The sequence below is a fragment of the Palaemon carinicauda genome, chromosome 11 (assembly GCF_036898095.1).
Source record: "Palaemon carinicauda isolate YSFRI2023 chromosome 11, ASM3689809v2, whole genome shotgun sequence".
NCBI lineage: Eukaryota > Metazoa > Arthropoda > Malacostraca > Decapoda > Palaemonidae > Palaemon > Palaemon carinicauda.
The window spans coordinates 83,225,044-83,250,663 of NC_090735.1; the positions used below are offsets into that span (position 1 = coordinate 83,225,044).

A 25,620-nucleotide genomic window follows, 5' to 3' on the forward strand; every position below is an offset into this window, starting at 1 on the left:
CCCTATCCTCCAGCCCATGGATCAGCAAGTCATCTCTAATTTTAAGAAGCTGTACACCAAGCACTTATTTAAGCAGTGCTTTAATGTCACGCAAAGCACCAACTTAACTTTGCGTGAATTTTGGAGGAGCCACTTCAATATCGTGCACTGCTTAAAGATCATTGATCAGGCTTGGGAGGGAGTAACTCGTCGGACCCTGAATTCCGCTTGGAAGAAGCTTTGGCCTAATGCTGTTGCTCCCAGAGATTTCGAAGGTTTTGGCCCAGAGAATGAACCTGTGCTTGCCGCCGAGGATTGATTGATTGATTGATTCAAAGTTTTCAGGCATCCTGACATCTGAGGTCATTGACGCCGGTAACATTTAATTTATGTATACAAAAATAAAAGATAAAATAAAATAAAAAATAAAAGAGTATTCAATTAAAATCATAAAAGTTGAATGTAATAAAAGTTAAATATTTTTCAGAAGACCTGCTTCTGAAATAAATCTAAAAATGCCACTTGCATGGTAGGACACATCATTTCCAAGAATCTTGGCAAGGATGAACCTGCCACCCTCACCTCGAGCCTCAAACAAATATCTATTCCGCAAGTTGTTATAATTGGGGCATTCGGTCAACAAATGCCTTACTGTTAGAGGTACTACACAGTCGTCACAATATGGTTGGTGTTGGCCCTTCAGCAAAAACTCGTGTGTAAACCGAGTGTGACCAATACGGAGACGACAAAGAGACGTCTCCCATTTTCGGGGCATCATATTATACCTCCAAGGAGATATGTCATTTGTTATCTCTCGCATTTTATTGCCATCTTGACTATCCCATTGCTGTTGCCATTTATTGCAAACCAATTTCTTGATGTCATTTAAGAAATCATCACAGGGAATGGGATACCTTCTTGGCAGCAACTCTGATGCAGCCTCCTTAGCCAGTGAATCTGCCTTCTCATTCCCAGACACACCTACAATGTGCTGGAACCCAACAAAATTGAACTGTTATACCTCTCCGTCCAATTATGAAAAGCCAATTCTAAAATCTTTAAAACTAAAGGGTTATTAGAATTAAAAACTTCCATAGCTTGAAGGACACTCCTTGCATCACTAAAAATTGTAAAATTACCCTCCTTCTCCAACGCTATTTTCTCAATAGCGGTTAATATGCCATACAGTTCGGCAGTAAATATGGAAGCGGTCAGAGGAAGTGCACCTCTACAATTAAAACCATTACTATGTACTCCAAATCCAACGCCAGCATCAGATTTGGAGCCATCAGTATAGATAAAAGTTGATCCTCTATGTTCTCTAACATGTTCATTAAAAAGAGACCTGGCTTCTAGGTCTGACATATCACGAAAAGCTCACCACCGAGGAACTCAAGGAGCTGCAAGCCATGCAGCATGATGAGTTCCAAGCGCAGTTGAGTGAGTCGGAGGAGATCGAGGAGGTAGGCGAAATCTTAGGTACGGCGGAAATAAAACAGATGTTGGCATATCATCAACACGTTGTTGATTTCGTCGACAAGCATCACCCACAGAAACTTCAGGTTTGCCGTGTTTGTTGCGCAGTTCGATGATGTTTGCTTAACGCATTTTAGAAAAATCATGAAAAGCCGTACAAAGCAACTTTCACTCGATAGTTTTCTTTTAAAAAATCTCTACTAAAACGGTCTAGTGATCATGATGAAAAGAAAGAAAGTGAAGCAAAGAAAAGGAAGACCGAATCGAGTGAAAGAGATGAAAATTAAAATTAAGAAAAATGTAAAAAAAAATATAAAATTATAAAAAAAAGTCACCGTCCCTACCTCATCACTGATCTTCCGTCTCCTCCTGCGTAGAAATCCCTACACCTGCGCTGGCCTGACGCTAAGGTAAAGTGTTACATTATAACCCGTTTTTTATTTATTATTTCATTATCATTATTATTCTTTTTTTTTGTTTGTAATATGTATTTATTATACAGACATTGTATTAATGTATTGTGTAATTATGTGTAGCCATTTATTAAGGATTTATTATGGGTTTTTTAGGCTGAGGAACGAATTAAATCAATTACCATATATTCTTATGGAAATATTTGCTCCAACATACGATCGTTTTTAACATACGAAGTAGTTTCTGGAACGAATTAAGAGGTATCACTGTATTGTACTATGCAGTTCTTCGTAGTATTCATCTCTCCTTTCTTCAAGGGAATCATTTGTTGGTGCTTAGCAAACTATAATACTCATATTGCGATGCTTTGATTTAAGCTTTGCAAGTAAATATTTACAATTTAGAGCTCTCAATTCCATTAATGCCTTTTCAGCTCTTGGTGTCATCATCATTCCTACCTTTCTCTTCAAACTCCACCTGTTCTTCCTGAGTATGTATATTTGTATGTATGTATGCATGTATGTATATATATACATATATACATAAATATACATATATATACATATATACATTTTACATACGTAAATATATATATACATATATATAATTATATTTATATATATATATATATATATACATATATATATATATATATATACATATACAGTATATACATTATATATATACATACATATATATATAATATATATATATATGTGTGTGTGTGTATATATGTATATATATTGTATATACTGTATATGTATATTTATATGTATATATCTATATGAATATATATGTATATATATATTTATATATGTGTGTATATATATGTATACATATTTATATGTGTATATTTATGCATATATATGTGTATATATATGTATATATATGTATATATATGTGTATATATATGTAGAATATATGTATGTATATATATATATATATATGTGTGTGTGTGTGTCTATATATATATATATATATATGTATATATATATATATATATATATACAGTGGAACCTCTACATACGATTACCTTTACATACGATTGTTCCAACACCCGAAGTAAAATTTGATAAAATTTTTATCTTGATGCCCGAAGTCATGCTCCAGCATCCGACGTAGATCATATGCATAAAATTTTCTCGAAGCGTCGGTAGTAGTTTCTTGTTATAGCCGGTATACGGCAGCACGTCCGAGGGACGCCATTGAGCGTCGCATCGGTCAGTTCTCTGTTCTCGTGCCCATCGTGTGGTTGTCCTCTGTTCGGTCCGTTATTAACAGTGCTTATTGTCTTCCTTAATCTCACGTTCAATTTTTTACTTCAATTATAATCATGGGTCCTAAGAAGCTTAGTTTCGGTACAGGTATTAGTAGTGGTGAGAAAAGGAAGAAGGCAATGCCTTCATTAGAATTGAAGAAAGAAATTATAGAAAAACATGAGCGCAGTGTAAGTGTGAGTGATCTGGCTAAACAATATGGCTGGTATATGTCTACGATCTCGACAATCATCAAGCAGATGGCAGCCTTTAAAGCAGTCAAACCATTGAAGGGGATCACCATTATTTCAAAACGCCGAAGCCCTACCCTGGAAGAGATGGAATGCCTTTAGTTGATATGGATAAAGGACAAAGAGATTGTTGGTGATACGATCACTGTAACAATCATCTGTGAGAAGGGCAGCGCTATCTATTGTGACTTGAAGGCGGCGGGCTCTGGGGGTGACCCGGGGGAGAGTTCAACCGATCATACAACGGAGGAATTGAAGGCGTCTCCCGGTTGGTTCGAGAAATTTAAGAGACGGACCGGGATTCATTCAGTTGTTCGGCACGGAGAGGCTTCAAATTCGGACACCGAGGCTACTAACACTTTTGTTAAGAATTTCGAAAAGATCGTGGAGGATGAAGGCTGCGTAGAGCAGCAAGTTTTCAATTGTGTTGAAATCGGTCTGTTTTGGAAAAAAGATGACTAGTCGAACATACATCACCGCCGAAGAGAAGAAAATGCCTGGACATAAGCCTATGAAGGATCGGTTGACTCTTGCCCTATGTGCCCAACGCCAGCAGGGACTGCAAAATAAAGCCGTTATTGGTTTATCATTCCGAAAACCCTATGGGATTTAAGGCACATAGAGTCAATGGTTCTAGGACAGTTTGATACTGGACATTTCGATACCGGGACATTTTGATACCATACATTTCGCTACTGGACATTTTGTGACTAGGATTTTTCGTTACCGGTCATTTCGATACCACTATATATATATATAAAGGCATGAAACCAAATTATAACTATAAGTAAAGAGTTAAAAGTACAAATAAAAAAAAACTATAAAGACTAAAACGATTTCTTTTGTAAAAAAGATACAAGTATAAATAAAAAATGAGACAAGCAACAATATTATCTAGTTAAAAATGTTTAATATTATGAGCAATGCCCCGAAGATATTGGATTTTATTTGCAGGGTCATACTGTTCTAGCAATTTTCTTATACGCTGATTGGCGTCCCTGTATTTATTTTTGGAGGTTACGCTGTCTCCACGATTGAGATGTGCAATTCTTATTGCACTGAGAGCCTCTTTATGTTTTAAAGCAGTTATAAGGGACCAAATATTAGGATGCACATTTGTCATGGAGGTTCTTAGTGCATTATGGAATTCTTCAACATAGTCATCACAGTGGCTGGTTCGACATTATGCAAAAGTTCTTTTATAGTAGTAAATAGTCTATTGTAAGTATCTTGTGTCTTATTTGGCAGCAAGGCGAACATTCTCGGAACACTAATGTCGTTATCTTGAATATGTAAAGTGGGCTACACTTAACAGTTCCATCTACTGCCCAATTTTTAACTCTTTTGATGTCACTAATTGCAAAGTCAGTTGCAAATATCAAAATTCTTTCAGTATCATGTTCACCACTGTCGAACTGTAGCCACTTCAAACCATTATCAAGGTAACAATACTGATCATGAATTAAATAACCATGCTGTTCCTGAGGTATAGGTGGTACATTATCTTCTACTTGTCTCCGTCTGATACTACGACTCAATGATGATACTGCAGGTAATTCTGAAATAGCACATACATTCATACTTTGGGTTTCTTTACATATTATAGTCCGATGAGCATCTTGTGTAGATCCTGACATTATTTTCATTTGATGATGTGCTAATTTTGATGCCACCCTTGCTGCTGTAGCACTGTGATTATGCTCGCCTACACTCTTAACGATTTTGTTGTCACCATCACCAACATAGGTGTGTACACGGGCTTTACACAACCTATTTTCGCACTGCCAATATTGCTTGGAACCATCCTTATTAGTTTTGTGTTTATCATATATATAGTTTACATCATCCACTAATTTCTTTCCATTTTTAGTTGAAGCAATTAGACAAGGCATGGGTGATACAATATATATATATATATATATATATATAAATATATATATGTGTATATATATATATATATACATATATATATATATATATATATATATGTATATATATGTATGTATATATATATATATATATAATATATGTATCCGCAAATGCAGCAGCCGTAGTTGATAGCCAAGCGTTAGTAGTAGACTGAGAATGATATATACATACATTTTCAGGTTCCAATCAATGTTTATATAGTTAAAAAGAATATTTAGACAACCAATTACAAGACAGTGTGGCAATTATTTAAACATCCAAATACATAAGTTTATGGCAATTATTTAAACAACCAATTACAAAAACAGTATGGCAATCATTTAAATAACCACTTGCAAGAACAGTATGTCACTTAAAATAAACTCCAATATATTTGTGTACATATATATATATATATATATTATTATATATATATATATATATATATAGTGGTATCGAAATGACCGGTAACAAAAAATCCTAGTCACAAAATGTCCAGTAGCGAAATGTACGGTATCAAAATGTCCGGTATCGAAATGTCCAGTATCAAACTGTCTGTTCACCAGAGTCAATAAGGACATGCTGCATGTTTTCTGGCGTGCTAATTCTAAGGCTTGGGTTACTGGGCATTTCTTTGTTGAATGGGTAAACCAAGTTTTCGGCCCTGCTGTCAAGAAGTACCTTCAGAAGAGGAATTTGCCTTTAAAGTGCTTGCTTGGCTTGGATAACGCTCCCGCTCACCCCCCCAGGACTCGAAGATGATATCATCGAACAGTTCAAATTCATCAGAGTGGTGTATCTTCCACCGAACACCACTGCTATCATCCAGCCCATAGATCAGCAAGTCCTCTCAAATTTTAAGAAGCTCTACACCAAGCACTTATCTAAGCAGTGCTTTAATATCACGCAAAACACCAACATAAGTTTGCGTGAACTTTGGAGGAACCATTTCAATATTGTGCACTGCTTGAAGATCATAAATCAGGCTTGGGAGGGAGTAACTCGACAGACACTGAATTCAGCTTGGAAGCAGCTTTGGCCTGATGCTGTTTCTCTCAGAGATTTTGAAGGTTTTGTCCCCGAGAATGAACCTGTGCTTGCCATAAAGAAAGACATAGAAGAGACTGTATCCCTTGGCAAGTCCATGGGTCTGGAGGTCGATGAAGATGACATCACCGAACTTGTCGAGGAGCATCATAAAGAGCTAATCACTGAGGAAGTCGAGGAGCTGCATGCCATGCAGAATGATGAGTTCCAAGCGCAGTTGAGTGAGTTGGAGGACATCAAGGCAGTAGAGCAAATCTTAAGTTCGGCTGAAATAAAAGAGATGTTAGCACATCATCAACATGTTGTTGATTTCATTGATAAGTATCACCCACAGAAACTTCAGGTTTTGCCGTGTAGTTTTGCAATTCGATGATGTCTGCTCAACCCATTTCAGAAAAATTCTGAAAAGTCGTACCAAGCAACTTTCTCTCGATAGTTTCTTTAAAAAATCTATGAAGCGGTCTAGTGATCGTGATGTAGAGAAAGAAAGTGAAGCAAAGAAAACTAAGATTGAATAGAGTGAAAGTGATGAAAATTAAAAATCAAAAAGAAAAAAAATGTAAAAATATAAAATATAAAAAAAAAAAAAAATAAGCTAAGTTAGGTTAAAGTTCTCGAAGTGTAAGTTACAGTACGTTATCGCAGTCACCATCTCTATCTACTCGCCAACCCGTCCGTCTACTCATGAGCAGCAATTCCTACACCTGCGTTGGCCTGTCTCTAAGCTCAAGTGACAATAAAAACCCCTTTTTTATTTATTATTTCTTTATAATTACTCTTTTTTACACCTTTCTTATATAATGGCAATTGCATTATTGTTATGTGTAATTATGTCTAGTAATTTATTAAGGAGTTATCATAGGTTTTTGTGCTGAGGAACGAATTATACAAATTACATTGCATTCTTATGGGAATATTTGCTCCAACATATAATTGTTTTAACATATGAAGTAGTTCCCAGAACGAATTAAGATCGTATGTAGAGGTTCCAATATATATATATATATATATATGTGTGTGTGTGTGTATATATATACATATATACAAACACACACACACACACACACATATATATATATATATACCTATATATACACATATATATATATATATATATTTATATATATATAATTATATATATATATATACATATATATACATGTGTATATATATATATATATATATTTATATATATATAATTATATATATATATATATATATACATATATATACATGTGTATATATATATATATATATATAATTATATATATATATACATATATATACATGTGTATATATATATATATATATACATACAAACACACACACATATATATATACACACACATATATATATACATATATATATATATATATAAACAAACTATATATACATATATATACATATATATATATATATATATACACATATGTGTGTGTTGCCTTTGTTTATGATTTCTCTACCAAACCTCTTACAATATGTTTCAGTCATAATGCACTTGCTGTAACTTCCCAATCTGATTCATGGTTCTAACTTCCCAATTTTTCTTGTGTATTTATAAACCGGGAGATTCTTAGCCCCCTGCTACACCTGAGACTGGGGGTCTTTCTGTCGTTTTCGCTTTCCATAGACCAACTAAATCCATAGAGAATTCATTGGATAAATTCATCAAAGGATAGCCAGTTCCTTGTGAACTAAATTTATCAATTCATAAATAAAACAATGCAAGATGTGATCTATGCTGTTCTTGAGGAGGATACTCCTTTATTAATCAAGTAATTTAAAACAAATAAAAATAAAGTACTGTTATTAGATATCTGAAAAAAAATAATTTCATGAAACAAATTACACTCATAGCCATTTTTTTATTTGCTCTTGGCTGCCCCGAAACATGAGTACAGTAGACCCCCGTGGTACGGCGTCCCCAGCTTACATTTTTTTCATGTTACGATGTGGAATACGATGTTTTTTCGTCCCCTCGTTACGGCATTTTCCCCACCTTACGGCATCGAATTCCAAAATTCAAACTTGGCGGTTTGTACACGTACGACTGTGCGAGTCCCTCACCTACCACCACGCTCATACGTCACTGCATACGTCACTAAGAAGCTGGTCTGCTATTGGTCGGCGTCACAGCATCACTAAGATGCCGACACCCTATTGGCCGAAATCCCTTCCACAATGCCTGAGAGATACTGCCTCTCTCTCTCTCTCTTTGTTAATCGCGCGCTCAGTTCAGAAACTCGTGTGCATTTCGTAAAGACTTGATCTCGTGTGAGTGCTTGCGATATCGTATTTTTTGTGCATTTTAGTGCTTAATTCTAACTTTAAATCGTTAGTCATGGGTCCCAAGATTGCTAACGATGTAAGAAGAGGATACCTATGGAAACGAAGATGGAGATAATAAAGAAATACGAAGAAGGCATGCACATCGTTACCCTCGTTAGTATATATGGCCGTAACCAGTCAACAATTGGTACAATCATCAAAAACAAGGAAGCCGTTAAAGCAAGTAAGTCTTCTAAAGGCATGACTGTCCTTGCCAGTGGAAGGATCTCATTCAACGACGAGATGGAGAGACTCCTACTATGGATTAAAGAGAAGGAAATCGCTGGTGATACACTCACGCAATCGGTAATTTCGCACAAGGCGAACGCCATCTTCGCCGATCTCATGGAAGCCCAGAGAGACTGCGGAGATGAAGGAACGTCGCAACAAGCCCCCCCAGGAGTTCAAGGCTTCTCATGGGTGGTTTGATTGTTTTAGGAAGAGGACTGGTATTCACTCAGTCGTCAGGCATGGAGAGGCGGCCACTTCTGACAAGAGAGCAGCAGAAGAATTCCTCAAGAAGTTTGAGAAAGTAATTTCCAGAGAAGGCTACATTCCTCAGCAAGTTTTTAACTGTGATGAAATTAGCCTTTTCTGGAAGAAAATGCCCCGTCGTACATATATCACAGCAGAAAAAAAGAAACTTCCTGGCCATAAACCGATGAAGGACAGACTTACCCTCGCATTTTGTGCAAATGCCAGTGGGGACTTAAAAATTAAGCCCCTACTGGTATACCTCTCAGAGAACCCTCGTGCCTTCAAGGCACAAAATATCACGAAGGATGGGCTCTCGGTATTTTGGAGGTCTAATGGCAAGGCCTGGGTCACGAGGACCATTTTATTGAGTGGGTAAACGTCTGCTTCGGTCCTGCTGTCAAGAACTTTTTAGAAGAGAACAATCTTCCTCTCAAATGTCTCCTGGTACTGGACAATGCCCTTGCTCACCCTCCTGGCCTTGAGGCCAACATACCTCCTGACTTCTCCTTCATCAAGGTTCTCTATCTGCCACCGAACACCACTCCTCTCCTCCAGCCTATGGACCAGCAAGTGATTGCCAACTTTAAGAAGCTTTGCACGAAGCATCTGTTCAAAAGATGCTTCGAAGTGACCGAAAGCACTCAACTCACCCTCCGTGAACTTTGGAAGGGGCATTTTGACATCGTTCAATGCTCAAGATGATTGACAAAGCTTGGAATGAAGTTTCACGGCGCACCTTGAACTCCTCATGGAAGAAACTGTGGCCAGCTGTTGTGGAAGAACGCGACTTCGAAGGTTTCGAACCCTCAACCGAAGACGAGGCCGTTGATGATCCTGCCCCTGAGGGTGATGTTAAGGAAATAATTTCAATCAGGAGGTCCATGGGGCTTGTTGTCGATGAGGCTGACGTCCATAACCTTATCGAGGAGCACAGGGAGGGGCTTACAAATGAAGACTTGTAGGAGTTGGAGGCAATGCAGTTGACCATCAATCAAGAAGAGCACAAGAGCTGAAGAAATGACATCGGCAGAAATAAGGGAAGTTATCGGTTGATATGAAAACCTTACAAGATTCATTGAAAAAAAAAAACACCCAGAAAAACTACACACAGGTCGTCTTCTGGAGTGTTAATGACAAGTGTATGAGTCATTTTAGAAATATTTTGAGGAGTCGTCAGAAGCAGGCTTCTTTGGATAGATATTTCTCCAAAAGAGAAGCGTCAGAAAGCAAAGATGATATAAGTGATTCTATCAAAAAAAAAGCTAAAAAAGAATAATTAAGTTCTAAAAAAAAAAAAAAAATAAAAAAAAGTTTCAAAAAACAAAAATAATAAAAAAAAGCATTTTTAATTTTAAGTGTTTAAATAACATAATTAGCATTGATACGTTTTTGTATCTGCCGTCTCCTCCCCACTCTGCCTCCACCCACTACCAGCTCAAGTCACGTTACTCCAAAGGTAAATAAAATTTTATTTTTCCTACAGTACAGTATATAATTTTTATTTGTAATGTTATTTCATTATATACTGTACAGTACATGTATATCACATATAAGTACTGTAGTACAGTGCTTACTATACTATTTTGTTACTAATTTTTAATATGTATATAAAATTTTGATGTTTTTACCTGGGGTTTTGCACGCATTAGCTATTCTATTGCCCGCCATACGACATTTTCACCATACGATACCAACTCCGGAATGGATTAATGTCGTATGGCGGGGGTCTACTGTACAGTGCTCTTCTTTGATGATGAATATACAGAGTGGCATCTTCTTCCAGAGCAAACATGTTAGGCAAATGAAATATTTTTTTTTTTATGAACAGCATCAATCCAGTTCAGGTTAATGTTAAGGTAATCATTAATATACATTAAGAAAATTAAGCTTACATTACATACACTCCTTTTTAGTTTTTTATGTTCAAACACTAAAAATACAGGTCTCAAATTTTCAACTCAAAGTATATATTACCAAAGGTACAGTACATGTACTGTGCATATTAAGTACTGTACTTACTGGCCTGTTTCATCAATATTCCCTGTTTACTCTATTTGTAGCTCTTCTCGGCAACAATCTCTTGAGGCTTTAAAGGAAAGCTTTAACTAGCTTGTGGATCGTCAATGGTGGTTCCCACAATTATCACTAATTTTTTTCAGTGGGAACTACCTTTTAAAATTGTCTAAACATTCCCTATTTGTTTGGAAAGGTTTACTTGGTATAGTCAAAGGAATTCCAATAGGGCTCAGTCTGACTTCCACATCCTTACCTGTAGTACACTTGAAATGTAGGAAAAAAGACCTTTCCTTCTCCAAGATAAGGTTAAAGTTCACTACTATGGCTTTGAGATAATGGTCTCCAATCCACATGAACAAGGCATTCTCCATCTTAAACCTTGCCTTGTCCCAATCCATTGCTGTATGTTTATCAATGGATGGGGTACTTCCACTTAAGGCAAAAAAATTTTTGTTTCATTTTTATTAGATGTACTGCACAGTATACTAGTTCACCTGGAACATTTGGTCCACGGAGACAAAATTCATACCTACCCTATAATTATTTAGCACATTCACCTCTTGTTTCAAGGTTGTCCCGTTCTTCTTGTGCTTAGGGATAAGTTTTTCAATGAGGAAGCTCTCTTAGGACCCATGGCAAAACTTGAACTAGGGGAGAGAATAGATCATATACACAATATATTTACACTGTGGTGGTTGCAGAGACAGAGGCAGTGAAATATGCCGTGGTTGAAGGGATGGGCAAAGTGAAATAAGAACGTCAGGGACTGGTAAATAATCATAATTTCTTTCTGTACCACTTGACTTTTGCCTGCAAAAATATATCATATCAATTTAAATCTCTCTGAAACGTTTGAATATTACTGTATAACGTATCGAGCTGGGGAAAAATATAACTAGAGGAAAAAATATGGCTAATATATTGTATTGTTTTTGAAGTATCAATATTATTGCTAAAATCATTCAATATCATCATCGTACACTTCAATAATTTTACATTTGTTATGATTAATACCTCTCTTGTACTGTTTTTCCATGCTTGCAAGCTACTATTGTGAGTAAAATTTGCACAAAGCTACATACATTGTACAAAGTGGAGCAGCTGGTGATGTGCATAGTAATTTCCAGTGTTCATTAATAGATGGTAATAATGGTACTGTATTTATATGCATTGAGAGTTAACATTACTCACCATTACATCCAAATTTCATGCGACTTTTAAAATATACAGGAAGGTATCAAGTGAAATGATAAAATATGTGTATAGAGGTATGACCAATACAGAGTGAAGTAGGTATGAGCTTAAAATAATTACTGTGGTTGGAGTTGGGAGCTGAGAAATATTTTAAGATATTACCTTCAATTTTCCTAATTCAATTTTTACTCAATAATAATAATAATAATAATAATAATAATAATAATAATAATAATAATAATAATAATAATAATTGTAATAATAATAATTATAATAATAATAATAATAATAATAATGAAAATGATGACGATGAATTTGAGAGCTGGGCTAGGTAGAAGTATCATTATTGTACAGTAGCTATAATTCCGTTACAAGGGGTTGATGCCTGGAGACCAGAGTTATGATATTTTCAGAAACAAATTCCCTGTATTTTATGGAAAAGGTTAACAATCTGGTGAATAAAGCACCATTTTACTGTGAGCGACAATGGAAACAATGTAAACATGGCCGCTAAATTAATCATTGGCAAGTTTTACATCTTTGCTGCTACACTATATTGGGGGTGGTAAACATTAGCCAACCTGGTACTCCAATTTTGCATAAAAGCAAAAAACTATTTTTTGAGTAATTTGTTCAAGGAATGATTTGGTCTTTTACTATCTTTAAAGTATATTACACAGACTTACACCATCTTTATAGTACACTGATAACAAAATTCAGTCTATTTTGCGTCACTAAAGATACTTCCATGAAAACTTATGTTCATCATCTTATCTTTACAACTCACCTTAGTGCAGGAGTAACTTGGTGTTGTGATAGGAGGACTTCAATTATCTCATCATGTGCTGTATTAAGGCGACAAAGCATATCTAAGCTTAATTGCTGGCCAGCTGAGTATACACCAACTAAAGAAAGCAGCAAACATGCCTGGAAAAAAAATGATGTAAAAATTAATGGATTGATCTTTTACTAATAACTATTAGAAAATTATGGTAGTAGGTTGGCCAGGGCACCAGCCACCCGTTGAGATACTACCGCTAGAGAGTTATGGGGTCTTTTGACTGGCCAGACAGTACTACATTGGATCCTCCTCTCTGGTTACGGTTCATTTTCCCTTTGCCTACATACACACTGAATAGTCTGGCATATTCTTTACATATTCTCCTCTATCCTCATACACCTGACAACACAGATTACCAAACAATTCTTCATCACCCAAGGGGTTACTGCTCTGTAATTGTTCAGTGCCACTTTCCTCTTGGTAAGGGTAGAAGAGACTCTTTAGCTATGGTAAGCAGCTCTTCTAGGAGAAGGACACTCCAAAATCAAACCACTGTTCTCTAGTCTTGGGTAGTGCCATAGCCTCTGTACCATGGCCTTTCACTGTCTTGGGTTAGAGTTCTCTTGCTTGAGGGTACACTCGAGCACACTCTCCTATCTTATTTCTCTTCCTCTTGTTTTGTTAAAGTTTTTATAGTTTATATAGGAGATATTTATTGTTGTTACTCTTCTTAGAATATTTTATTTTCCTTTTTTCCTTTCCGCACTGAGCTATTTTCCCTGTTGGAGCCCCTGGGCTTATAGCATACTGCTTTTCCAACTAGGGTTGTAGCTTAGTAAGTAATAATAATAATAATAATAATAATACTGCTGTTCCTAGTTCAAAGATTTTACTCTGTACTTAAGGGCTTTCAAATCAACATTTCTTCACCAGACTATAACTCTTATCTTTGACATCGTATATGTTCTTTTTCCAGTCCCATTTGACTGAATTGATTAAGCATAATAGACCAATATTATATATATATATATATATATATATATATATATATATATATATATATATATATATATATATATATATATATATATATATATATATATATATATATATATACACAGCTTCTAACTGGAAATCACACTAATCTTTAACCCCTAACTTCATCAGTATCATCTTTTACGTTTTTTTAGCTTTTACAACCCAAGTAATGTTCTTTTTGTAATGCTAAAAAGGGATGTGTCCATATTTCCTTAAAATGTTTGTTCTTTCAAAGGGCAAAAGCTACATGTCTATAAATCAGATTAATTGACATTCATGTTGCTCTAATAATGAAATGACAAATTCGGAGAAGATTTGCATTTTTCCCTAACTAATACAAACCTGTAGTTATTTATGCGGATATACTTCCGGCATAGCTGGAAGGCAGCCATTATATTTGAAATGCAAAGTGGCAACAATGCCTAACCACTGAGTGGGTAGACCAGGGGTGGCTGGGGTGTACCCAGCCATCAATATATACTCACACATCTGTGAGCTTCGTCACTTTTTTATTGTAGGCAGGAGTTACAGTGGGACAAGTGATGGCGGGCAAATTTTTATAAATAACTACAGGTTTGTATTAGTGAGGGAAAAATACAAATCTCTAAATTTGTCATTTGTTCCCATACTAACAAACCTTCTTTATTTATGTGGATGACTCACTATTAGTAGGGTTGTAAGGTCGACTACTGGCTTAGTCATTGACCCAGGTTTACCTAGAACAATATTAGTCTGGAATCGAGGGAAACCTTGCCACCTCGCTTATCAGTACAAGTGAATAAGATAGTGGCCTAACCAACCCAAGTGGTTGAGAGAGATATCATATGATCGTCTAGGTAAGAATGTTCCTAGTTTAAAAAAGAACCCAACACATTAATAGACATTTCCCAAATGGAGGTGTTGGGGTCATGTACAAGTATATAACAATAAACTATACTTGGTTACACAGGGGCAGTGGTTATTACCCGCAGAGGTTGAAGCCAGCTTGAAAAGGGACCCATGGCGCTGTTCCCCAAAATAAGGTAAGATGATGCAAGTAAAAGAGCCAGGTATACTTTTATTCATCCCACCCTTACCCCAGGTAACCAATGCCCTCAACCTTCTCCTACTTGTCCAACAAGGAGCCCGAGGTATTCTTAAACCACTTGTTGTGTCACCACCACAGGAGCGATAGAGAACCCGTATTGGGTCTTCTATGGGTCAAGTCTTGCAGGTAGGATGAGGTGAAGATCGGACATGTTTTAACCCTACCAATGGCATGGTCTGTGTCAAAAAGAAGCAGCTTCTAAACGTTATTGGCGTATTCTACTCTAAAACATTATGAGCTCTGGGTCACCTACATGAGGAGAAACAGAGGGATTCCATGACTGGTATATGACCTGTGTCCCAGTCACGAATGAGATCCTTATTAGTCTCTTTTGACCTTTCTAGGGTTAGCGAAGCGTGCTGAACCTAAGGAGCGATCTCTTTTATGGTTTTCCTGAGGTACGGCCTCAATATAATCACTAGTGTGAAAAGGAAGAATCAATGACTGGTATATGACCCAGTGTGTCCCAGTCAGGCATGGGAGTTTAATGCACTCCCTTGAGCTATCCAGGGTGCTGAAAAGTGCTGTATCCTTGGGGCTAGGTAATCCTCCTCCTCAATGTATGCCCTCAAGTAATTACTGGTGTAACAGACTTGATTACAAAGCGACAGGAACCTAAGGTTCAAATTGTCCGGAACAAAATTGGATGTTACTTGGTCTCCTGCCGTGAGCAAGAGAAGTTGAGGGAGGCCCATAGGGTACATCTCTCTTTTGGTTGAGGGCCAAATAGGGAGAGATCTGCCTTCGAGATCAAGAGAAGATCTGCTCTTTTAAATGTCCTAGGTTCTAGAGGGAGGATCCCCGGAATGAAAGGAAGCCACTCGTCCTGTAGAGGGCTGTATTACCCAACTACGGGTAAATCAGTTCAATCTCTGTGGAGAGCAATGAATGGAGGAGATGCTCAATGGATGAGTGAAGGTCTTCCGTTGCCTAAGCCTTAAAGCGCGATTTCCTTTGATGGCAATTTTGAGTGCATAAGTGGAATAGCACCCTCGAGAGGAGAAAACCAACTTCACACGACCCTCACCACAGAGCATCTAGTCATAAAGGAAGTCCATAAAGGGTTCTCTGAAGTCGTAGACGTGCCACTGGATGTGACTTGTCTTTCAGCAAGATGAGTCATGGTGACGAAGCAGGACTGATGCACTAGTCGAGCCTCTTAGTGAGACAAGTCTGACTACAAGTTTGTTCGGAAGTTGGGAGAAGCCATCTCTTCCTTTCTCGGAGAAATTACTCGTAAAAGGGAATCCAGTAGGTGACAGGAATCCTTCTCCCGCAGAAAAAAGAAGATCAATGCCTGCCATTAATATTCATTCCACTTCCCGAAGGAAGACCTCTAAAATAGAGGCAGTAGTAGGAAAACTCCTGCAGAAGGGGTAGGATTCTATAAAATTCAAATCCATGTAGAAGATTTGCTGAAGGGGAGACCACATGGGAGCAGGAATTGTTTCCTGCAAACGGGAAGCCGACAAATCACTGTCATTCCCCAGGTACTTTCCCGAGGGACGAAGATGCCTAATAGGGGATTAAGATTCATTATCATTTGTGCTCAGATATTAGCCCTAAGGATGCGTGGTACTGTATGTGGGCCTCCCCATTTTCTTTGGTACCTCTATAAGAAGCGTCAAATCCAAGAGCAAGGAGATAGGCTCCCTGGGAGAGATTCTCATCTGGCAGCCTTTTCATCAGGACCATATTTTGCTCAGGTCTTGTAGAGAACCAAGGAAAGGACGATCCTTAGTGCTGAAGGACCTGGGACCCGGCTACTCCTTCAAAGGTCACATTCAACGGGAACTGATGCGGTCTTGTCGAATCTGTGGAAGTTTCTACAGGCTGATGACCCAGTCTAGAGATACCCCTATTGGATATGACCTTTGTGTGTTTTCCTTCGATTACTCTAATTTTCAGATCGAGGTAAACTGCAGATGTCTCGTAGATGTTCGAGATGTTTAGGATCAGTCAGTAGTCCGAGGTCTTCAAGACGAGGGCTGATCCTGTACAGGAAATTATGGGCAAGGTGAATGATCGCAAAACTTTCCTTCGCACGACAAGGTTTGAAGGTAAGGCTCATCTAATGAGGAGAGACTAAAAGTGGAGACTTCTGACCAACGTAGCTCGGCGGTATCCTGGCGTACTGCGTCTCCCTATGAGATCAGATGTTCCAACCATGACTAAAAAGAGAGACCGTTTCCCATTTCCTGGAGGAAGATGGAAGATACAAGAGAGTATCTTTTGTAGCTAAATAGACTTTCTTTCCTTGGCGAAAAAGACATGAGCCAATTATTTCGAGCTCACGGGAGACGTTCTCCTAAGAAGGAAGGAATATATTCTTTCCCATCCACTTCGGCCTAAGGAAGAGCTCCGGTTATGGAAGAAAGTTATCGCTGACTTCATGAAAAAGACCAAGTTTCATGAAATGTGGGCAAAAAATTGTTTCCCCAGTATAGATTGCAAATGAAGGTTGAATGTGTTCCCACTAATGTCCGAGGGCATAAAGGTCAAGGGAGATTGGGAGAACACAAAATTCTGACAACCTCTGTTATTCTCGTCGGACACCCATCTAGGGCCGACCCAAATCGTAGCAAGTAAATTGCTATAGCTGTCGCTTAGACAGCGCTGAATTTAATTCTCTAAGAATGGCGGTAACCCCATTTGGTTGTGACTCCCGATGGAGGGGGAGGAACAGATTCAAGGGATCTGCACCCCTACCACATCCAAGATCTGATTTGCATGGTTCCTATTCAAGCAAAGTTGGCTCATGAGCAGCCCTATACTAATCAGGAAAACAAGGGAGAAGGTAGCAACCGAAGCAGCCACCTGGTTCCTCAGACAATTTGCTCGGAAGGCTTCCTGTAGTATGAACAAAGTGAAAGTGAAAACACGTACGTTCATGAGGGATGAATTCCAGTGCGTGTGCTGGATTCAATGCATAAACCTGGCCACCTTGATGCGGATCCCACTGATCTCGCCAAAGGGGAGAAAACTTCGGGAACCCAAGAAACCCTGTTTGTGATTCGCAAACAAGAACTCAAAAGAGTGAGGGACACTGAGCTTTAAGCTAGGGTATTATTCCTGTCGTCAAAGAACAAAGTGGTTGCTGATTTCGAAGCCTACAGTGGAGCAACCTTATTAGTGATCAGTAGCTTCTGACCAGTGAACGTCAAACAAGCAAACAGCAAGCAAGCGAACAATGAGCTACCATCGTGTGAAACAATGAATTAATAGCTGTCGAACATCAAAACAGCGATCGGTGCTATTGATGAGCAATCGGAGATCGTCTAGCCATTGAAAAACGGCGATTGGCAGCTGTCGAATCAGAGATCTGGTAAATCCGAGATCTAACGAATCGGAGCATTGGTGCTCCGCAAGCAGGGAGTCAGGGATCGGCATGGCTATCAGCGAGCTTCGAGCCGACGCTCTATGAGCTGGTGATCGGAGCTGTAGGTAGGTACTCAAGGCTCGGGAATCAGGGATTGGAGATTGAACATTGAAGGTCAGTGAGCGGGGATCGGTGATCAGTGATCTTCCAGTGGTTGATGATCAGCAATTATCGGCGATCGGCGATTGTCACGATCGGTAATTGTCTGCGATCGGAATCGCCAACCAACGAGCTAGCGATCGGTGATTTGGTGTTAAATGATCGGCACAATTATGATCAGTGATCTGACAATCACTGAACTAGAAATGGCGATCAGTATAGTGATGATCAAGATCGTCTTGCTCATGACTATTATAATGATCACGAGCGCCTCTCTCTAGGTCGTGAGCGTCTTGTGCGGGAACCTGAGCGTCCCTCTCATAAGTTTAAGCGTCTCCCACGTGAGGATCTCTAACGAGAGCCTTCGTTGTCTTGCATGAGAGCATTAGCGTCTTGCTTGTGATTATGAGTGTCTTGTACGAGAGCGCCTCGCATGAGAGCGTGAACATCTTGCAGGAAAACATGAGTGTCTTGCATGGGCATGAGCACATTGCATGAGAGCGTGAGTGTCTAGCACAAGAGCGTGAGCGTCTTCCTCTTGAGCATGAGCGATTTGCACGAGAATATGAGCATCTTGTTCATGAGTACGAGCGCCTCGCACAAAAGCATGAGTGTCTCACACAAGATTGAGAGCGTCTTGCTCGTGATTGATTGATTGAAAGTTTTCTGGCATCCTGATATCTAAGGTCATTGACGCCAATAGCATTTATTATATATGAAAAATAAAAGAGAATTCAATTAAAACCATAAAAGTTAGGGAGTCATTATAATAACTAAATAGTTTTCAGAAGACCTGCTTCTGAAATAAATCTAAAAATTCCGCTCGCATAGTAGGACATATCATGTCCAAGAATCTTGGCAAGGATGAACCTGCCATCCTCACCTCGAGCCTCAAACAAATATCTATTTCTTAAGTTATTTAAATTAGGGCATTCAGTCAACAAATACCTCACTGTTAAAGGTGCTAAAGTCCTCGCAATACGGTTGGTGTTGGCCCTTCAGCAGAAACTCGTGTGTCAACCGTGTGTGACCAATACAGAGACGACAAAGAGTCGTCTCCCATTTTCGGGGTATCATGTTATACCTCCAAGGTAATATATTTGTTACTTCCCACATTTTATTGCCATCTAGACTATCCCAGTGCTGTTGCCATTTATTACAAACCAATTTCTTGATGTAAGGTAGGAAATCATTATAGGGAATGAGATACCTCCTTGGTAGCAACTCGGATGCCGCATTCTTCGCCAGTTAATCTGCCTTCTCATTCCCAGACACACATACATGTGCTGGAACCCAACAAAATCGAACTGTTATACCTCTCCGTCCAATAATAAAAAGCCATTCTAAAATCTTTAAAACTAGAGGGTTACTAGAATTAAAAACTTCTAAAGCTTGAAGAACACTCCTTGCATCACTAAAATTTGTAAAATAACCCTCCTTTTCCAACGCTATTTTCTCAATAGCGGTTAGTATGCCATACAGTTCGGCAGTAAATATGGAAGCTGTTACAGGAAGTGTACCTCTAAAATTAAAATCATTACTATGTACTACAAATCCAACGCCAGCATCAGATTTAGAGCCATCAGTATATATGAAAGTCGATCCCCTATGTTCTACAACATGTTCCATAAAAAAAAACCTGGATTCTAAGGCAGTCATATTCTTCTTAACTCCAATAAAGTAATTACAAAATGATAGGTCAGGTAATTTCCATGGAGGCGTTGATGATACCTTGAATGGAAGCACCTTAATTCTAATTATATCCAGATTGTTTAATAATTGTTTCACCCGAAACACAAAAGGTTGAGGAGATTTTGGGTGCAACTCAAAGTATGTTGAGTGCCTTACAAGGCTTGCAGTCTGAAAGACTGAAGAATTAGGGAGTCTTTGCAATCTAAACCAATAACGAATAATAGAAGACATTCGGTAAAGGTCTAGAGGCCACTCCCCATTATCAACAAGGAGACTTGTGATAGGTGAGGTTCTCAATGCTCCTGTGGACAATCTAATACTAGCGTGATGTATAGAATTTAATATTTTTAACCGGCTTGGGGTGGCTGAGGAGTATATGTCGCATGCATAACTAATTTTGGAAAAAATCAAAGCATTGCATAATTTTAAAATAGTATTGCGATCTGCCCCCCATGATGTATGGGACAATATTTTTAAAAGATTCATAGCTTCAACATATTTAGCTTTTAATGCTTTTAAGTGAGAAACCCATGTAAGCCTACAATCAAATATCAACCCTAAAAATTTAGCTTCACTTGCACGTGGGATCCGTTGACCTTTGATGTATATCTCCGGGTCTAGATGTACTCCCCGGATACGACAGAAATGGACAATTGTAGTTTTACTTGTCGAGAATTTAAATCTATTCATATCGGCCCAATGGATAATTTTATCAATAGAGAGTTATATTTTTCTCTCAACCATTGCCATTCTAGCTCCAGCAAATGATATGGAGAGATCATCCAAAAATAATGTTGTGAGAACATCCCGGGAATGACTGAAGATATCCCATTAATTGCTAGTGCAAAAAGGGTTACACTCGGCACACTCCCCTGAGTAACTCACCCTTCCTGGCATTTACTCTGTGATAGAGCTTCCCCAACTCTCACTTGGAAAACTCTAAGTGAAAGAAATGACTGAATAAATAGTGGTAGCTCTCCTCTTAATCCAAACTCATGGATTCTTTTAAGTATACCATATCTCCATGTGGTATCATATGCCTTTTCAAGATTAAAAAAGACTGTCACATGGTGCTCTTTGGAAGCAAAGGCTTCACAAATGAAGGACTCAAGTCGTATCAGCACATCAGTCATTGAGTGTATTTTTTTGAATCCATATTGAATGGGTGATAAAATACCCTTCTTTTAAAGGTACCACATCAGTCTTACATTGACCATCTTCTCCATGATTTTGCACAAACAAACAATTGGCCATTAATTTCCTGCTAAAAACTTGTCCTTACCAGCTTTTAAAAAGGCTAAAATAATGGCGTCTTCCCAAACACTTGGATAACTACGATCATGCCATATTTTATTAAAAATGACTAAATTAAATAACTTTGTATGAAAAGGTACGTGTTTAATCCTTGCATATGGAATTCCATCGGGTCAAGGGGCTGTATCGTTACACGTAGCAAGAGCAGAATCAAATTCTCTTTCAGTAAAAGGAGAATTGTATGACTCTTGCTTTCCAATTGCAAAGTTTAAAACATTCTTTTCTTCAATGCTCCTATACTGGTGACCAGGAGCAGCTTCACACTTGCATGATACCTTTGAAAAATGGTCAGTCAGGGCATTGCTAACTTTGGTTGCTCCAGTCATATACTGGCTATTTACCTTTAACACTGGTTGTGGGTTTGGGGTCAATTTGCCTACTATCTTTTTGACTTTCCTCCACACAGATAATGTTGGTGTTCTAATGTTAATGGAGGAAACAAATGACAACCAAGACTGGCGCCTAGCTTCTTTCATGGCACGACGGAACTGTGCTCTACATTTCTTGTATATGACTAAATTCTCCTCAGTACGGCGCATGCGCAATCAAGTTAGAGACTTTATTGTGGCTCTGTGCAGGCCAGTTAGTTCTGATGACCAACAGGGGACTGGTCGTCGTTTGAATATCCCTGTTGTTTTGGGAATGGAATTGACTCCTGCTGATTGAAGAGTTCCATTAAGTAAGTCCATGGCATCTCAACACTTTCAAACTGTTCTGCATTTCCTTCAAATTCACTTAACTCCCGAAATCTATTCCAGTCTGCCTTATCAAGATTCCATCGAAGCGATCTCTGTAAAGGTGGACCATTGTTGGTGTTTATAATGATTGGTGCATGATCACTAGTATGCCAATCATCTAATGTTCTCCAATTAAAATCGAGAAGACAGTTAGAGCTTGCAACTGATAGGTCAATGCAGGACAAGGTACCTGTCTGAACATGAAAATGTGTGGGCTCTCCTGTATTAAGGAGCCCGACATCTTCATTCTCCAAAACTGATGATAAAATATTACCCTTTATATTTGCCAAAACATCACCCCATAAAGGATGTCTGCTATTAAGATCTAGTAAGAGAAAAGGTTGAGGGAGTTGTTTAATCACCTCTACTATATTATCATATGATATGTTATCATTTGGAGGCAAGTAAAGAGAACAGATTGTATATTTTCTCCCTATATCAATCTGTACAACCACTGCATGCAGAGGGGTACAGATAGACAAAGATATTTGGGGAACATCTCGACGAACGCATATAAGACTTCCCCCATGGTTCCCTGCTTGTTGATCATATGGTGTCCTATAACTAACATACTTTCAAAGACAAGGAGTAGTAGCATCAAGCTTACTTTATTGTAGACATACAGTTATAGGGGAGTGCTCAAGTATGAGGAGCTTGAGTTCTTCATATTTCGCCCTTAAATCCTGGCAATTCCATTGCAGAATGGCGAAAAAAACTATGATTTATTTTTTGGAAGACACCTTAGATGAAGTCTTCCAATTGGCAATATTTGATCTAACAATATTTCGCGGTGGTATCTCTAGAGAGGATCTCGATATAGTGGGTTTTGTGTTCCTCTTTTTCTTTGTGTCCTTTTGATCTAATTGTTGAGGAGGATGGTGGACCTCAACTTGAATTTCTGATTGGTTCAATTTACCTTCCAGTTGATCAGAAACATATGCAGACTATATCATATTTATTTGAAGTCGTGACTTTAATGTTTCTTATGGTAGGAGGCGAGAGAGATGGAGGTCTCTCTCTTTTTCGATTAAAAGGTTGTGATCTGTCAGGTTTTTGCAACTTCCCCACTACAGGTTCACTAGGTAAATTAGTTTCAAGTGGAACCTCCATCTGATCGGGCAAGGACACGGCCTGAGAGAGGTTTGTACTATTGTTTAGAATCAGAGTAGTTGGCTTTTGAATAACTTTCAGAACTTTAAGTATTTGTTATGATTTTTCTACAATTTCTGGATATAGATTTTCGATGGGACTTTCAACCTCTTTAACTACTTTCATTTGTTTCTTCATATTAGATGTAGAGATATAATTTTCGTCTGTGTGGTTTAGCAAGTTTTTCTTCAGAACAATTGAAAAAGGTTGCCCTGGTCTTATCTGCTTTTCAAGAGCTCTTTTACGAGCCCCTTTAAAAGTAACCCTTTCCATGGTCCTAATGGCCTGAATTTCTTTTTCAAAAATAAACTTAGTGCAGCTTTTAGATGTAGCTGGGTGTGCTTCCCCACAATGTATGCAATTAGGGTTTTCTATGCATACTCCCTGACTACTTTTTCCCCAGTGTGCACAAACAGCTGGCTTTTATTTACTTTTTCCTTGCATTTCTGGCTTAAATGGACATACATTTGGCAATGATAACATCGCAATGGTGAAGGGATATAAGGTTTCACCTTCAAGGATAGCCAACCAGCCTTAATAACATTTGGTAATCTACATTGATCAAATGTTATAATCAAAGAAGCAAGAGGAGTACATTGTTCTCCAACTCTCTTTCTCATTCTGACTACTTTAACTACTCCTTGACTTTTCAGTTCATCCTCAATTTCTTTTTCCTCTATATCCAGCAATTCTGGAGCATATATCACACCTCTACTCTGGTTGAAAGTAGGGTGCGAAATGCATTTTACACTATGACCATCCAATGTTGTAAGTGTTTTTAGCTTTTCACCTTGTAATGGGGATAGTGTCTCTATCAAGAGACTTCCATTTCCTTGGGGTAAAATTTTTGGCTGCCCTCCACATGAAGTGACTATTTCCCTGTTAGCTCTGAAAACATTTTAACGCTCATTTCTTCCGTTTTCAAATTCTAAGATAAAAATTTTTTCATAATTCACTACTTCATAGTGACCAGGTAATACTTCTACTTTTCTATATTTTTGTGTACTGTCATCATTTCTCACACTCTCTCTCTCCTTCTCTAGTGTTTTCTTATCATTCTTTCCATATCGCATTTAAGGTTCCAACGTTACAATATTAGAACCCAAGTGTGAGCTGTCTGTACTGAGGTCCATGTTTGTATTTTCCAGGTCGTCAACAGAGGGGTGGGTTTTTGGTATGAGCAAGCCGGGTTATCCACCACTTATCGGAGGATGTCAGTCCTCCTATCCCATGTGGCCCAACACGAGAAGAGGCTTCAGCAGGGACCAGTCCTCTATTAGAGAGGGGCTGCCTCTCTTTAGGTGGGCGTACACTGGTCAGTGGGGGTAGTTAGCCCCTCCCACCGTCGACTTCAATGCCTGGCGTCACCCATTACCAACAAATATGGGTGACTTAAAACCGGATCACTGGAGCCCGTCTCTTAACAGACTTGGTCTGCACCCAAAGGGGTCTGCCAGAGGGTGATGGCGTCTAAATTGGCACAGGTTGAGATGGAATGCCGTCCATCCCACACTTTGCCAAATCCAAAGCAGCATCCAAAGTATAATCGAACATGCCAAATTCGTCAACAATATCAAGCCCAAAAGGAAGAGATGGGAGATAAAAGAAATAACCAAAAGTAAAAGAGAAAGCGCTGACTGATTTAGTTGGGTCGACAGCTGGGCACCGAGGTCCAGTGGGAAGTAGTTCCCACTGTTCATTAGAGCCCAGCTGCTAATCCCTAAGCCCCCATCCTCATCAAGGCTTCAGCATCTGGGGAGTCTCGCTCGAGAGCATGAGAGTCTCGCACAAAAATATGAGCGTCTAGTTTATGACCGTTTTGCGTTTAGTTTGTAATTGTGAGCATCTAGCTTGTGATAGTGAGCGTCTAGTTCGTGGTCATGAGCGACTAGCTCGTGATCATAAGCGTCTAGAGCTCATACTTATGAATGTCTAGCTCGTGAGTGCCTGGATCGTGATTGTAAGCCTGTAGCTCATGATTGTGAACGACGCGTTCT

The 25,620-nt window shown here is 38.5% G+C and overlaps 1 protein-coding gene across 1 annotated transcript in view; it reads right to left on the reverse strand.

Moving 5' to 3' along the window:
* Nucleotides 1–25,620, reverse strand: part of Bulli (regulator of MON1-CCZ1 complex protein bulli) — a 392,783-nt gene that overhangs the window by 111,779 nt on the left and 255,384 nt on the right. Inside the window, exon 9 of the mRNA XM_068382333.1 lies at nt 13,135–13,274. Coding sequence (XP_068238434.1) covers nt 13,135–13,274 — 140 coding nt within the window. The remainder of the gene's footprint in view (nt 1–13,134; nt 13,275–25,620) is intronic.